We start from the raw sequence: 15,548 nt of genomic DNA, 5'->3' as shown, positions 1-15,548 counted from the left end.
GTCAATGTTTTCACTTTCTATCCTTGTTGTGAGTTTAGTTTTAGCAATTTTATTTACTTGTGGAAAATAGTTTCTGTAGATGTTTTGTTTTTTTTAGGGGGGGGGATGGTTTTCACTCTATCACCTGGAGATTTTGAGTTCAAATCACGATGTTGCCACAGCCATCCATGGGCAGGAGTCTGAGAGAGCAAAATTGGCCATTCTCTCTCGGTGGCAGGGGTGTCATCTCCCTCCCCTGTCAGTCACAGTGACACTAGGCAATCATGAGCATCTGTAAGCTCATCCATGCAGGACGGGGTGGATAGTGCTTTCCTCTGAGTGTGTTACAGTGCTTGCATTTCTACTTCTGATTGTTTCCAGGGGCATAGTAATAGGGTAAAAAAAAAACCATACCTTTTGGTTTAAATTTCAGGTTGAAAATCCTGATACAGATACAGATATTTGGAGCACTGAACAGATATAGATTGTGTCATTGTGTTACACCCCTACAGGAGAGACGACTGTAGATTTGTGGAAATGAAACCCTGTGCTGGTGTGTTTAGATCACCAGCAGAGGGCAGCACTTGTACAGCTATGTTACACAGAACGTGAACTTATTACTAAGCAAACACATAGGACTGATGTACTTTACATTGTTACACTATTCTTCTCTTTTAGGATGTTTTGGCAAGTAGCCACCAGTGTAATGTAAATATGCTGTAATTAACAATTAAACCAGAGTATTATTAGTTAATTATGTATGCTGGTTCTGAATTTCATTTCTGCATGTGCCATGCACATATTTTGTCTTCTTGATCTAACTTGACAACAATTTTTGCATTCTCCATTAGTTTTCGAAGACTAGAGAACTGGGTCTTCAGAACTGGGATTGAGAACAATGTTTGGATTTAAATAAATAAATAAAAAACCAAAACTAAAAGTCCTACTCTGGACTACTCAGGCTCTTGTTGTAAATTTGTGCAGTGACTAGCAGGATAGACATTTGCATGACTTCAGGATCAAAGAGGCACCCTCCCCCATCTCCACAGTGTGTGTATGTGTGTGCGTGTCCTGTATGGGACATCCGCATAGTTCATATGCATGTCAGACTGTTCTGTCCTGAGGAACACATGGGGAGGTAAAATACATTTGTCATCCAACTCTGCTCTGAAATGTCTGATGTTTTGATAGAGAAAAAGGGAGAGCAAAGTGGTCCACTCTCTATACTCCATCCTCAACAAGCTGCTGATGTGTTTACCTGTTGAATCCTAGCAGGGAAATGTTTTTCCATGCTCTCCTACACTTTTTTGCATGTGAAACCAGCCTGTTTACAATACTGTAACACTAAAGAGTTAAAGCCCAAGAGAGACAGGACCATCAAGCGTTTAAAAAAATGGAACTTGAATTCTCCAGTTATGATTTAATTGGAATTATTAAGGAAATTGTTTCTATGGTTCATTTTCTATGCCAGACTGCAGTCAAGGGAGCATGCAAGCTTTAAAAATATCATCCAGACAAGATAAGCTTTTGTTCTTGTGTTGAACAATTTCCTTCAGCTTTTTTTTTTTTAAAAAAGAATATATATATATTACTCAACCACTCAACATTACATAACCAAATTATGTTGAGTACGCATTAATTGAGTCATTATCAGAAAAACCTGTTAGAGTATATATTTATTGCAGAATAAATGCTGAATGTTCACAATTTGACATGCTAAATAACATCTGGCTCCATATTTGTGGCTTTATCGTGGCTCAGTCTTCTTAGAGAACACTCTGTTCTGCGGTCAGACTGTTAAACTGCCCATTTTTCCAACATCTGTATACTGTATTCTCTGTGTTGCATAACAGTCGTGAAAAGTGGTAATAAATCGCTCATGGTTTGCTTGTGTTTACATATTTTGCATAGTCTTAGCAGTTCATGCTTCTGTATTGAAAAACAGGCCTTTTTCTGTCAATTACAAAACTAGAAAAAAAAATCAGATAAAGCCAGACCACTGACATTATGTCCCTGATCTGGGATTCAGGCACTTTTACGCATCTGTAGTAAAATAAGATCCATTCAAACTACATTGAAAATATCATGATTACAAGAGTTTGGGCAATATTTTGTAATTCACTATGATAGTGAAAGCAGTTATAACAGCAGGCTGGCATATAAGTAAAGAATAAAACATGACCATGTTCTTAAACATGTTATAGAAAAGTAATCAACGACAAGGTAGCGTGATACCTTCCTATAACAGCACATCCAGAAGTGTTTCCTCTTATACCACAGCAATGATTACAAATTTTTCATTTATTAATTTATGTATGTCACACTTAATATTTAACCATTGATCATTATGTTTGGATAATGTTGTGGAAGAGCTGCAAGACAAGATAGTTCCTGTTATCATTTATGCTACAGCAGCTATAAACAGTTCCCCCACCAGCGTCTCTTTTTCCTCTTTCTGAAAGTTAATAAGACAAAAAACACAGCTTGACATGTCACCAAAAAAAAAAAAGAGGAACATTCTGTGGCTTAAATAATATTATATTTTTAAGAAATGAAAATGTAGTAATATTACATTTTTAAGAAATCAGAATGAGCATATTAATATAAATCTGTGATTTGCCTTGAAGCTGACACTATTGTCAAAGCTGTGCTTTCTTTAATCGTCATTTAATTCATCGTCAATGAAATTGTTAATTAAACACCTTCTCCGGTCAGAATAGAGAATTTAACAAATCAAGAATTAGTTTAACATTGAACATTTTTTAACATTCCTCAGCCAAGACTCACAGGTGGCACTGAAAAAAGTTTAGCAAGTGCATACTTGAACTTTTTTTGTCTTCAAAGATATTATCATTTTCTATAAATGTACAGTATGTACACAAATCTGTCTCATATGACATATCTTATGTTTTGCTACATACTCCTCCTGCATACTATATCTTCCTCTATGTTTACGTTCTGTCTTTCTCTTTTTAAGAAGGCACACGTGCCCTCAGACTGTTTAGCTGATCTGAAAGAGCACACACACTCTGCAGACAGCTCTAGAGGAAATTCCACAGGCTTATGTGTTCCTGCAAAACGTCCCAGCATAAGTCAGAGAACCTGGATCTGTCCAGCCCCTTGGTGGAAGCAGAAAAAATTGGGATAGACGGTAGTTCCAGGACCATGGTAGGTTCCTCTCACACTCAGACTAGAGACCAAACATGGTAAGAGAGGCATTTTAAGTGCCATGGTTATAAAAACAAACTTGTTCCAGAAAGTTACACACATTTAAAATGACTTTGCACCAGTCTAACACAAGATCATTTGGCTGTTTTCCCTCCTCTGTAGTGTGTCATCTCAGAACTATGAATATTTTTCCTACCTGATCAGAAACCAGTTAGAAACACAATCTTTTTTTTTATGGAAATTTTTTATGGACATTTCTTAATCATAGAAATAATAGTTCATCTCTCATCTGTATATAGAATTCTTCTAATATATATATATATATATATATATATATATATATATATACATATATTTTTTTTTTACTTTTTCCATCTGCAAAGATCACAGTACCTCTGCTATGGATTAAGGCTATGAAAAGTAATCTGCTCTGTATTAACTTTGGTGGTAAGTTAGTGTCGAGTAGCACAAGCCCAGCACAAATGTCATGTCTCAGCAGGCCTTACCTGACTGCAGGGGGTTTTAAGATCCCATTCTTGCTTGAGAGAGTAATTGTGAGAAAGTTAAGGGGGTTTCCATTGCAGCCTGTAGAACACTGGCAGTTCTGAAGTAGTTTCCTGGCTTTATAATTTTAACAAAAGATAACTGTGGTCTTATGAACAAAATGTTCTAGATATAAGTAGTTTAATGTGAACAAAACAGCAGCCCAAAGGGGGTTTGCAAAGGGGGTTTGGAGAGCTCTTAGACTTTGAGCAGCTATTAAATGGCCAGGCATTGGTTTATAATACTTTTAAAAAATAAAATAGACTAGGTAGATTTGATTAGACCTGATAAAGTTAATACCACACTACAACAGATTCAAACCTGTTTGTCTTACACAATAGTTAATAATAATTTGGATACATGATTAGTGAATACTGAACATTTTAACCAGAAGTGTACTATTATAATAGTAGTATGCCAAGTCTCTGTGGGAGAACTAACTCAGTCCAACCCAACAGTCAATAAAACAGCCCATTGCCAAAACTCAAACGCTGAACCTCACAATCACTGTATTAAATACCAAAAGCATGACTACTATTGCCAAATATATTCTAATATTTTCAAAGCAACATCATAGGCTCCATTTTAGTGAAGTAATCTTACCATGCAGTCTTAAATGTCCAAATAAAGAATACTAATGAGAATGAGCAAACCATTCACTGATGCACAAAAAGCACATTCATAGAGTAGACGTAGGCTACTGTTTTTTCATTCAATAAGCATTTACTATAATTATTTCATGAAATAACTGGTTCATCTTCTGTAACCACTTTAACCTGGTCAGGGCTGCAGTGGATCCAGAGTGTATCCCAGGAACACTGATCTGAAATCAGGGATACACCATGGATGGGATGCCAGTCCATCACAGGGCATCACACACACCATTTGCACACATTCATACCTAGATGCAATTTAGAGACACCAATGCACCTAACGGCATGCTTTTGAGAGTTGGGAGGAACCTGGAGTAAGCCCACACAAAAACAGTACACTTTACTGTAATTACAGTACCTTATTTTTTACTTCAAAACCATTGTACCTGTTAATGCACTAGTTATAAATCATAACTACAGTCCACGTACATTCATAATAATCTGTGCATTTGCACAAACCCAACAGCTTACTTATTTGGCTTGCAAAACATTGACATAATTAATCTGATGTATGCAAAACTTCCAACCCCCACCCAGGGGTAGCAAGACAAAAGAAGCCCAACGTATAGACTTGGCAGACCGGTACTGCCATGACACAAACGTCAGTCTGTCTTCTCAAACAGAGTGACGATGTCAGGTTGAGAGTGTTAAATACTTTTGCTAACTATTTTATCCAAAGCAACTTATGTGTGTGGCAAATGGGAATCATGAACATGAGCGGTTAAAGGAAAAATCCACCCTGAACAGCTTGCATATTAATTTTTATAATTACCATGTAATCTCCAATGGCATACAAGATGTATTTTGTAGTGAATTCTGTGTTAATATTTTAGTTTAAACTTCTTTCATCACGGTGTTGGACTATTTTCAATTCAGTTAACGGTTTCCTAATTTACCCACAATGCCTTCTGACTACCTGCTGATAGTGCCATAGAATTTATCTTCAACTTTCATGCTAATAGTGTCATCAACACCATCTTGCTTGTCATCTCATAGATCGTTAGCTAGCTGAGCTTCTTCCTTTACTCTTCCTTTACTCGTATACTGTGTCATAGAGCTGCACTGCATTCTGAATTGGATTTCTCATTAATATGACATTGAATGTTGCTGGAAAATGGTGAGTGAGAAAAAGAAGGTCTTGCTCTTTTGTTTTTAGGAACTAACAGTGAAACATGACCATTACCTCTTATGTCTGAGATGAAATGTTTTCTTTCTATTAAACACCATTGTAACTGTGACAATTTTCCCATGTGACATCAAAGAGGCTCACAACTGCTAACTTTTCACAAGAATAATGAAAATACTGCACTAACCAGCAAATGAACACCAGAATCGCTAAGCACATCACAAATATTTCAATATAAACAAATTGAATATGTTTCAACATGGACTTTTGTTTTAAAGGTCTGACTCTAAGGCCCTGGAATGACTTTATAGCAGGTCAAGGTTTTGAGCTAACAACCTTGCGGTCAGTAGCACAGAAAGAGCTACCATTGCACAAATAGCTACTTTATCATGATCCCAAAGCAGCATGTGGTGATGCAGAAAGTAAATTCAAACGCTGCCAAAATAAACACAAGAGTTTATCTGCTATTACGTGCTGTACTTAATAAATGTGATGGAAAGCAACATTTTAGAATGAGCTTGTTTATTTGATAAGAGACGCTCCTTCTTCTGGATCCCACCATATAACTTGACCCCAGTTCACTTACATAATTTTCTTCTCCATATTTGAGTACATAAGGTAAATCAAGACTTTTAGGGGCCATGGAGAATGAATACCCTTGCTTAGCATGTGTTTTACAGTCTTGTGTAATATGTATGGTGTAAGTGTGTGCAGATAGCAGACCAAAGAGACCAGATGGTTGGAATGCAGAGCAGGTGAAGGGACAACATGAATCACTGTGTCCACATCTCTCCTTCAGGCCTGCAGTGTGCTGTCCACGGCCAGGTCAAAGTTCAAAAGACACAGTATTCTGTTAAATAAAGTATTTTAAAGTATAAAGTAACAAATAAAAGATATTTGGTTTTCTAACTTGGGGTGCACATTAAAAAAATCACAATTATTTCTAGAGAAACAAAGTGTCTGGAAGTTAAATGTCCAGATTTTTTGTAGATTGCCAAGTCAACTAGAAAAGATCAACATGGTCTCACATGCACATTTGTCACAATAAGCTTGATTGAAATTATATGAAAAGGTTAGAGGTTGGGTTAGAGTTTGTACCTTTTCCTAATTCATCCATACAGTAGGTAATGCATTGAAATCAGAAGAAATGCAACCATACCGTATCACCATCATTAGTTTAAAAATTTGTAAGGGTTTTGCATGAGAACAGGTTGTAGAAATTTGGCCTACATGATAAACCGCTGAATCAGTTTATACGTAGGTCAATAAGTAAGGAATAAAACACTACATAGAAAATAACCAATGATGGGGTAGTGTTTTGTGGCCTTGAAGTTTTTTTTTTCAGTAACAGCATGAAGAGTTTTACTCCTCTTATACAACACCCATTAATATCCATCCATCTCTTCTCTGTGCCGCTTATCCTACACAGGGTCTCGGGGGATCCTGGAGCCTATCCCAGGGGACTCAGGGTACAAGGCGGGGGACACCCTGGATGGGGTGCCAATCCATCGCAGGGCACAATCACACCCCTATTCATACACTACAGACAATTTGGAAATGCCAATCAGCCTACAACACATGTCCTTGAAGTAGTGCAGGAAACCAGAGTACCCGGAAGAAACCCCCAAAGCACGGGGAGAACATGCAAACTCGGGACAGAGGCGGGATTCGAACCTCCAACTGAGGCAACGGTGTAACCACTAAGCCACTGTGCCACCCCAGCATATTAATAGAGACTTGTGATTAGAATTGCAGCCGGCACTACTGTCAGAGCTGTGCTGTTATAGAAAAATAATCAAAACTTTCTGACCAACAAGACACAAGAAAGCCATCAGCACTGTGGTATAATGATTTATAGCAAATCTGTGACTGTTCCTACTTCACAAACCAAACTTATAGGCTTGAGAGCCTGAAATGAGGAAATTGGATAGGTATGAGAAATATCAGATGAGTCTAGATTTCCAAGGCTGTAACAGATACAGAGTAGGAAAGGAACTCCTCTTCTGTTTCCAGACATAAATTAAGCTCTCTGAAATGTTAATCACACTGAAACTGTTCATCACAAATGGAAACTGTTGAATGCTTTAGACTTGCTAGGGTGTGTGTTGGTGAAGTTATTTTAGCAGGCATCATTTTCTAACAAAGGATTTCAAACATCATTTTCAAAGGGTTTTCTTTGGCAAGGACAGACAGAAAGAAAAAAAAACACCTCGCATTACTTCCACTGGCTCATTGAACGCCAGCTGTGCCATTAACCTCATCCCTGGCGTGAACAAAAGCACTTTCTTGGGAGAATACTTCATGAACAGAGAAGCAGCGTTCAATTGTCCTTGCTCCATACAAAACCAAGTTGCCATATGTCCACCATGAAATCCCGCCCTTCTGGGTTGCCAGATTCATGTGAATCCTTTGGTGTTTTAATCAGTTAGACTAACAAGATGACCAGAGATTTAGTGATATATCTTTAACTTTTAAAGTTTAGAGGTTGTTTTATTAGGGTCTGAGCAGGTTTGAAGTAAAGTGGGAGGAGTTTAAACTGTTATTGCTCTGGAAACACTGATCCCAATCTGGCAACTCTGTGATTCCAAAGACGAGCTCCAGTCCAGATTTCCAGTCTCGGGTTTCAGTGCTTCATCTCGCAGTGCTGTTCAGTTTGCCATTACTGGCTTCAGAGAGGAGGTTCAGTGAACCCTGTCCTGTTGACTCTGCAGTGGATTGAGCAGCAAGTGTACTACTATGACAGAGCACTCAGTCAGTGCGTGTGCTTTCTCTTAGCCTTGACTGGGGGGTTGGGAGGGCAAAAGCAAATCTTTTGACCCCCAGCCATCATCCTGTGCCAAACCGTGGTGCACAACACACACCGCCCGGACTCGATTGCTCTTTCTTCTTCTCTGAAATCTCTCAGCACGCTCTGATCGGGATGTGATGTGATGTGATGTGATGAAGTGGTTCCTGATTGCTGAGCTCAGTTGATCGGAGTCGAGTCTCGTGTGTTTTTATTGCTCAGTCATTCAGCGCGTGCGGCGCGGCTTTGACAACATGGAGAGTGTGGAGAAGGAGTGCGGTGCTCTGGGTGGATTATTCCAGGCGATCGTCAACGATATGAAGGTAAAACAGCTCTCAGATTAGATAGAAACGCACTGAAGAGCAGTGCTGGTGGTTTTATTGCCTTTGTCTTGTTTGGGCTCCAGCTGCCTGGACCATTGATGCTGAGATTAATGACAACAAGGGAGCAGCGTGCAGGCAGGCGCTTTGTTATGAACCCACCATCAACCCCTTTACACAGATCGAGCCAGTAATATGCTTTTAAAATCTGTTTTTTTTAAATAAACAATTAAAACATGATGCATCGAAAGCATGTCCAGGTGACCACCACCCACTGCCTGAGTGTAGGGAGATGGTTAGAGCCTGTTGTGATACCATGTGGGTGCTATAATTACTGATGGCTTCAAGCAGCATTTATGCATGATTCTGTGGGATGTCTGTTTACTGATGGTTTGACCAAAGTAAAAAAAAAAAAAAAAAAAAAAAAATTACATTTGAGCTAAGAGTTGAGTAGGCTGCCATTTGCTTTAGTGATTGCAGAGCCAAACAATTTCTCATCACCTAGTAGAGCTGATTCTATATAGCAAAAAGAAATGATTACTTCTGAGGATTTCTTATAGGATCAGAACAATAATATTACATTTTACTAGTTTTGCTCATCTTCTAATGTTTAATTAAATATGTCCTATTTTCATTTAGGTTCAGTAATACATATAATAATAATAATAATAATAATAAACTATAATAATAGTTTGGGCTTGCAATTATTTATTATAGTCTTTTAGTTTACATCACATAAGCCCACAAATTGTTTTAAGATTAATCTCACATATCAGGCCTCTAGCTTCTCTAGAGAGTCTGGCACGGTTCATCAATAAACATTGACGAAAAAAATTGCCCACCTTGACAAAGAGGCAATTTAACTGACATGGCAGACCTTTTTCTGTGGCCTGTCAGCAAACACACAAGGATATCTCATTTACGTATCACTAAGTGCTGCACCTAACTCTTTAATAATATTTAAAAATGAGATTCTTTTAAGCTTTTTTCAATCATTATATCTTGCGGTAATGTCTCAATAGTCAAAAGTTTGTTCCCCCACTCGAAACCGGCAAACAGAAATGAGTATATATGGAACTGAGGAGAGCCAGTCAGACAGCAGGCTTCAAGATCCTGAAGGTTGTGGCCAGAAATGTGTACATATATCTCAGACGCTCCATATTCTATGGTTGAAGTGTTTGAGGCTGAGCTTCGTTAGACTTTAGGGTAACTAGTTTAACCTGCTCTTTAGGGAGTTATTTGATTAAGGGTTAGAGGTTATCAGGGCTCAATTTATTTTACTTCATTGCCAGGAAAGAGGAAAATACTTCTCTGGCTAGTGATTGATTTATAGGATTGATACAAATATTTGCTGTTCATTCCTATAAACAAAATGTGAACAGTCTTATTTTTAAAGTCTGCGCAACAATGTGATGAGGGATAGATTACCAGGGTGTGTAGTTTGAGGTTATTGAGGGCTTATAATAACTGCACTCAAAAATGCAGACAGCTGCATATCCTCCTTGCTCTCCTCCTACTCTCATATTACATACTTGATGTGTTATATTTAGTCATCCCTCCCACATGCTTGACTTTCCTGAACACTTTTTAAGTCTTCAGGTCTTGAATTGCTGTCCTCCAGAGAGTTCACTTTAAAAGTCTTGAAATACTTGGATCTTTCCGAACTTGGATCTCATACCCTACAGTAGTTGCAGATTTTTGGGTAATCGGCCAAGTCATTGTTTTGTCGGAACAGAATACAGTAGCTGTGTGTAGCGTTTGATACATGGCGACTATGCTCTCACACTGCTTTTGCGCTGTCAGGAGTCACTATTATTGCCACTTTGAATGCCATCATATAGTGAACTTCCTGGGCCTGAAGCCAGCACAGATGACCATACAATATATGAGGGCCTGGTCCTGGCAGAGGCTCAGGGTTGGCAATGTGCTGCTTTTCTGACATGTGGCACATTAACATCCTGAGAGAGTTTGAGTGGAGTGAGTGGTGTTGTTAGAGATACCAAAAGTGCTGAAGGCCTTTTCCTCCTTAGTATAAGGGAAGCCCAGTAAGAGCTGGAGTTTCCACCATTTTCTTCACAGACTGTTATAGTTATGACACTATCCTGTTTGTGTTTATGGCAGGGATAATATATTTTCACCTTCATCATGAGACTGAATTGAGAGTTTATTATTTTATTGTATTTGTGTATGTCATATGAAATGTGACATAGAGATATGAGGCTAGTGAGAGATCTGCAGTCAGGCTGGACCTTAACCTTCACATTCAGCAGTTACATTTTAAATAACCATTAAAACCTATTCATGGAAACAGAATGCTATAGAGTGGGTTAGTCTTTTTCTTATTTTGCAGTTATATGATAGATGTTTCCAATCATGGTTTATTACTAGTGTATACTTTATATTTACATGTATCCTATACTTTATATTTGCATTTAATATTTGCAAATATAATATAATATAAAAAAATGTTTATATCAGCTACAATATTGTTTTTTATATAATAAAATATAAAAAACAATATTGTAGCTGATATAAACATTCACTTCTCTACTTTCTCTTGAAGTTAATAAGACAAAAAATGCAGGTTGATAGACTGCAGCTGGAAGAAAACTTAAGGGAATATCTTTACCTCTGACTGTTAGAGAGCACTGACACTGGAGTCTCCTTCCAAAAATGTTAAACATAACCTTTCAGAAAGCTTTACCATATCAGTAATTATATGTTTTTCTTTATTAAATAACATGTTTTTAATGGGTTTATTATGAGACCATCTGCCATACAAGCCCCTGTTTTACTATATAAACAATAAATAATATTAGAACGAGCGCATTAATAAAATGATTTGGTGGCTAAATAGGCGTATATAGAGAGATCTTATGACATAAAAAATTTGAATTTGGTATAAAAATCCATATACCAAATAACCATTAAAATATTACTAAAAACAGAATACTCTAGAGTGGGATTAGTATTTCATGTCTTTGTGATCTTGTGATAGACAGATTCAGATTGTGTTAGCATTGCTAGGCATATTCTTCAACAAAATAAAAAGAAAAAACAGGAATGTTGCTTCATAGATTTCCTCCTAAAAACGTGAATGGTTCTCCTGGATTTCGGGGGACTATGGGCAATTTTTAAACTGCAGCATCCTCTTGTCTTGATCTGCTTCAGTCGCTGCATGGCTTTTAGCTCCACACGACAGGAAAGCTAATTAGCCACCTGTGGCTGTGACAATGGACATGGCCATAGCTGCAGCAGGAAATGTGTTCAGCATGGCAGTAATAGGACATATTAGACTAATGTCTAATTCAAGACCTTCTCAGGACAAAACACTGGATTGCAAACCTCAGAGGAGATGCAATGTTTTTTGCTTAATTTTTGTTTTTTTTTCTTTTCTTTTCTTTTTTTCCCAGAAAGTAATTGCTAATACATGCTAATCCAAAGAAAATATGAACTAGCCATGCAGCCTATTTTTTCACACCCTTTTTCAAGTTTGGATTAGGTTAAAGAAAATAGATCAAGTGTGTCAGTTTCTCAGCCGTGTGCTTAAACATTGCTCAAAGCTGAAATGATGACTCTGTGTGTCATTTATTTAAAAAAAGAGTAATTTTCTACTATTTATTCACCTTATTTTCCAGTAACCTTATTAAATAAACTATGTGTGTGAAGGTTTATCTACTTAACACAACCAGTTTGTTCTGGATCCTGAGATAATACCAGAACAATACAAGAAAGTCACTTTTGTATATAATTCAACAAGGAACTGGGTGTGTTCAGATAGTTTCCTTTCAGTCGCCTCCAGGAGAGAGATCATATGAAATCTATGGAAGATGTGCCTTATTGTTAATGGCTATTGGAGACTCTTACATCTCTACACCAGTTATACCATTTTCCTGTCGTCCTGTAGTAATACAGTCATGCTCAATACACCCACGTTTAATGAAGACATTTGTTCTTGGGAATGCTTTTAGTGTCTGTTTTACAAGTGAAGCTCTTAGGCCTGGACATTTTGTTCAGAAGGTTTTAATAGGTAACTGCCTGTTTTAACGTTTTCCTGCTTTCTGTCTGAAGAGCATCTGCTGAACAAGGCAGATCTGTTTTTCATTGGAGTCATGAAATTGTTGTACATTGCCCGCAGGCCGTGAATTGAGAAAAAAATAACCGTAAACAGACGAAGAATTCTCTCTGAAAGACTCTTTATACCCAATATTATTTTGCTGTGATTTTGGTAGATGACAGCTTCAGGGACATTTTGTCTAGCTTCACTGTATTAAACTGATATTAATGTGTAATGTGTGTGAATATGTGTGTGAAGTCTGTTTATGTTTGACTAAACATCTGTTCCTCGTCTGAGGTGTTTTTTGGTGTTTTGTATTTGGATGTGAAGACTGGGCTGTGTGTGTACCTGTTTGGATCATGACATAATCGTAGATTTGATGTCATAAGCAATTTTCTAACATGACACTGTTGCTCTTTCACTAGAACTCATACCCAGTGTGGGAGGACTTTGGAGCCAAGGCCACAAAACTACACTCACAACTCAGGTGATAAACTTTCACACTGATCAGAGACTTTCACGAAACTTTTCTAGAGATCTTGGTGTATTATAGCTACTATAAAAGCTAAAAAAAATTGCATCAATTTATCAAAATTGTATATACATCTTTTTAGATTTCATTCTTTTGAAAATTGTTAGATGTGTCCCGAATGATGTACAGCACTATACATGCTTTCAGAATAAGAATGATATCTTAATATAATTAAAAAACATAATGTCTAAAATGTGGTGGTAAAATCTCAACGTGGATGCTTTGAGGAGAAATTATTATGCAGATATTGTTTATTATCTAGTGTTATGTATCATGTAATATTAAAAAAAAACTACACTACTTAATAAACATCTATAAATATAATGTGGTGTTTATATTAGATAATTTGTGTTTAAAGAGGTAATGCAAGGAAAAAAACACAATGGGGTGTGTCGATATAGAAAAACAATCAACGACGCAGTGGTGTAATGCGGCCTGATGTAAAGTGGTGTTACTGCTACATGCTGAAGTTGATTATTTTCTAGTAACAGCTTGTCAACAAGTGTTTTATTCCTCTTATACCACAGCAGTTTACCGATTGTGATTTTTAAAATTTATTGAAGAATGTCATACATTTTACCCATTTATAGTTACATTTAATGTTGTGGAATATCTGTGAAACAAGTTAATTCCTGTTATCACTTATATTGTACAAGGTATGCACAGTTGCTTCTCCGCCTTGTCTTGAAGTTATCACGAAAATGATGCAGCCTTTTAGACTTTCTGGGACACCTTTACTGACTCCTACAAAGTGCTGACACTGGAGACTCCTTCCATAAATGTTAAATAAATGTGTCCTTACAGAAAACCTCACTTTATTCACTTCAAACTTTATTATGTTTGTTATTTTATTTAGATTACATTGAGCATAAAAGTCCCTGTGAATTACCTGTTACTATAGAAACTATAATATATTAGAATGTGCATATTAATATAAACCTGTCATTTGCCTTATGGCACTACTATCGGAACTGCTATTATAAAAAATTTAATCAACACCTTCTGACCAATCAGACTTGAGAATTCCACAGTGCTGTGCTATAAATAAAATATATAAGGTGATTCCAGACTTCAAATTTGGATGTTAGGATGTAAATCAGGGCTTGTCGATCCAGTTTACATTTTGCAGGTTGTCATCTTTTTAACTCATAATATAACATTAATGGTACTTTGTGTTGTGTTCACTTCTCTTTGCATTCTTTAGGACCACAGTACTGGCGGCGGCTGCTTTCCTGGATGCCTTTCAGAAGGTGGCGGACATGGCAACAAACTCAAGAGGTAAAATTTCTGAGACAGCTGGCTGAAGAAAAAAAAAAAAGTACCGTAGTCATGGTGATGAAGCTGTTTCCAATTGACTCTTGCTCTAAAGGCCATGAACAGCTTTATGGTCTCCACATGCTATTAGACATCATAAATAGTGCATTATATAGAGTTTAACATTTAAAATGCCCCTGGAACATACTCAGCAGATAAAAGAATGTTAAATGGCTTTGCTTGGTTTTAGTTTGCTTTGTAGGACGTCTAAATTTGAACATTCAAAAAAAAAAAAGAAAAGAAAATGGCTTCTGGCCATTTGCAGTGTGATTAACAGGCCAGTCATCCTGTTTAATTGCATTGAATCACCTAGAATTAAACTTTCCACTATCCTGATGGAGTGTTTTAGGCTCAATGAGGTCAAATAAATTTGGTCTTCACTGGCACAGTTTCAAAATGTGGGTCAGACACAGCTGTGGGCATGGAAACAGTTTAGACATTTTAGCATCTACCTTTTTATCTGCTTGCCATATCCTATTAGCTCATTTAACACTCTGCATAGAGGATCCTATTCGTAGAACTCCAGAAATTGTGTAGTGACAGCATGAGGCAGCTGTATTTATCATGCATTCAGAGGCAGTTGCTATGGGTTACAAGAGTTTTCAAGACTATTACCTGAATACAGTTGCTATCCATTAGAGACCAGTCAAAGCACAGACATTGTTTCTAAGAGCAGATTAAGAATACATACTTTGCATACTTATGGTCTGCAGTTTAAGAGGTTCAGTCACTGATGTACAGTGCCTTGCATAAGTATGCCCCCAAAAAAACCCCAAAATGTTCGACATTGTGAAATGTTAAAGCCTGGAACTGAAATAGACTTAACTGGGATTAATCGGCTTCTGGGTTGCTGCTCTGTTTATTGCCTTACCGGTCACTAACTTTAGTTGGACGACTCTAGACAGAGTTGTTGTTGTGTAACAATGGAATTAGTGGTGCACTGCAGAATGTTCAATGTTTGGTTTTTTTTTTTTTTTTTTTTACTAACTATAACCCTGATTGACAAATTTCTAAAACTTTGTCCTAGACCGGTTTTGATAGCTTCTTGGTCTTAGTAATGCTGTTTGTTCT

General features: G+C 37.2%; 1 protein-coding gene across 5 annotated transcripts in view; it reads left to right on the top strand.

Annotated features, from left to right (window-relative positions):
- Positions 1 to 8,093: 8,093 nt before the first annotated feature.
- Positions 8,094 to 15,548, top strand: part of mtss1la (MTSS I-BAR domain containing 2a) — a 27,359-nt gene continuing 19,904 nt past the window's right edge. For 2 of the 5 annotated variants that reach the window (XM_026927348.3, XM_053234877.1), the window contains exons 1-3: positions 8,094 to 8,577; positions 13,057 to 13,118; positions 14,368 to 14,441. In XM_026927348.3, the coding sequence (XP_026783149.2) occupies positions 8,509 to 8,577; positions 13,057 to 13,118; positions 14,368 to 14,441 (205 nt within the window). In that variant the 5' untranslated portion in view covers positions 8,094 to 8,508. Of the gene's footprint in view, positions 8,578 to 13,054; positions 13,119 to 14,367; positions 14,442 to 15,548 lie in introns of those variants that run through there. The other 3 variants (XM_053234876.1, XM_026927345.3, XM_053234878.1) reach the window with 2 other exon arrangements.

This window comes from Pangasianodon hypophthalmus, chromosome 6, assembly GCF_027358585.1.
Source record: "Pangasianodon hypophthalmus isolate fPanHyp1 chromosome 6, fPanHyp1.pri, whole genome shotgun sequence".
In the NCBI taxonomy this organism is placed as follows: Eukaryota; Metazoa; Chordata; class Actinopteri; order Siluriformes; family Pangasiidae; genus Pangasianodon; species Pangasianodon hypophthalmus.
Note: the sequence above shows the minus strand (reverse complement) of the source record. Positions and strands in the feature narration are given on the sequence as shown.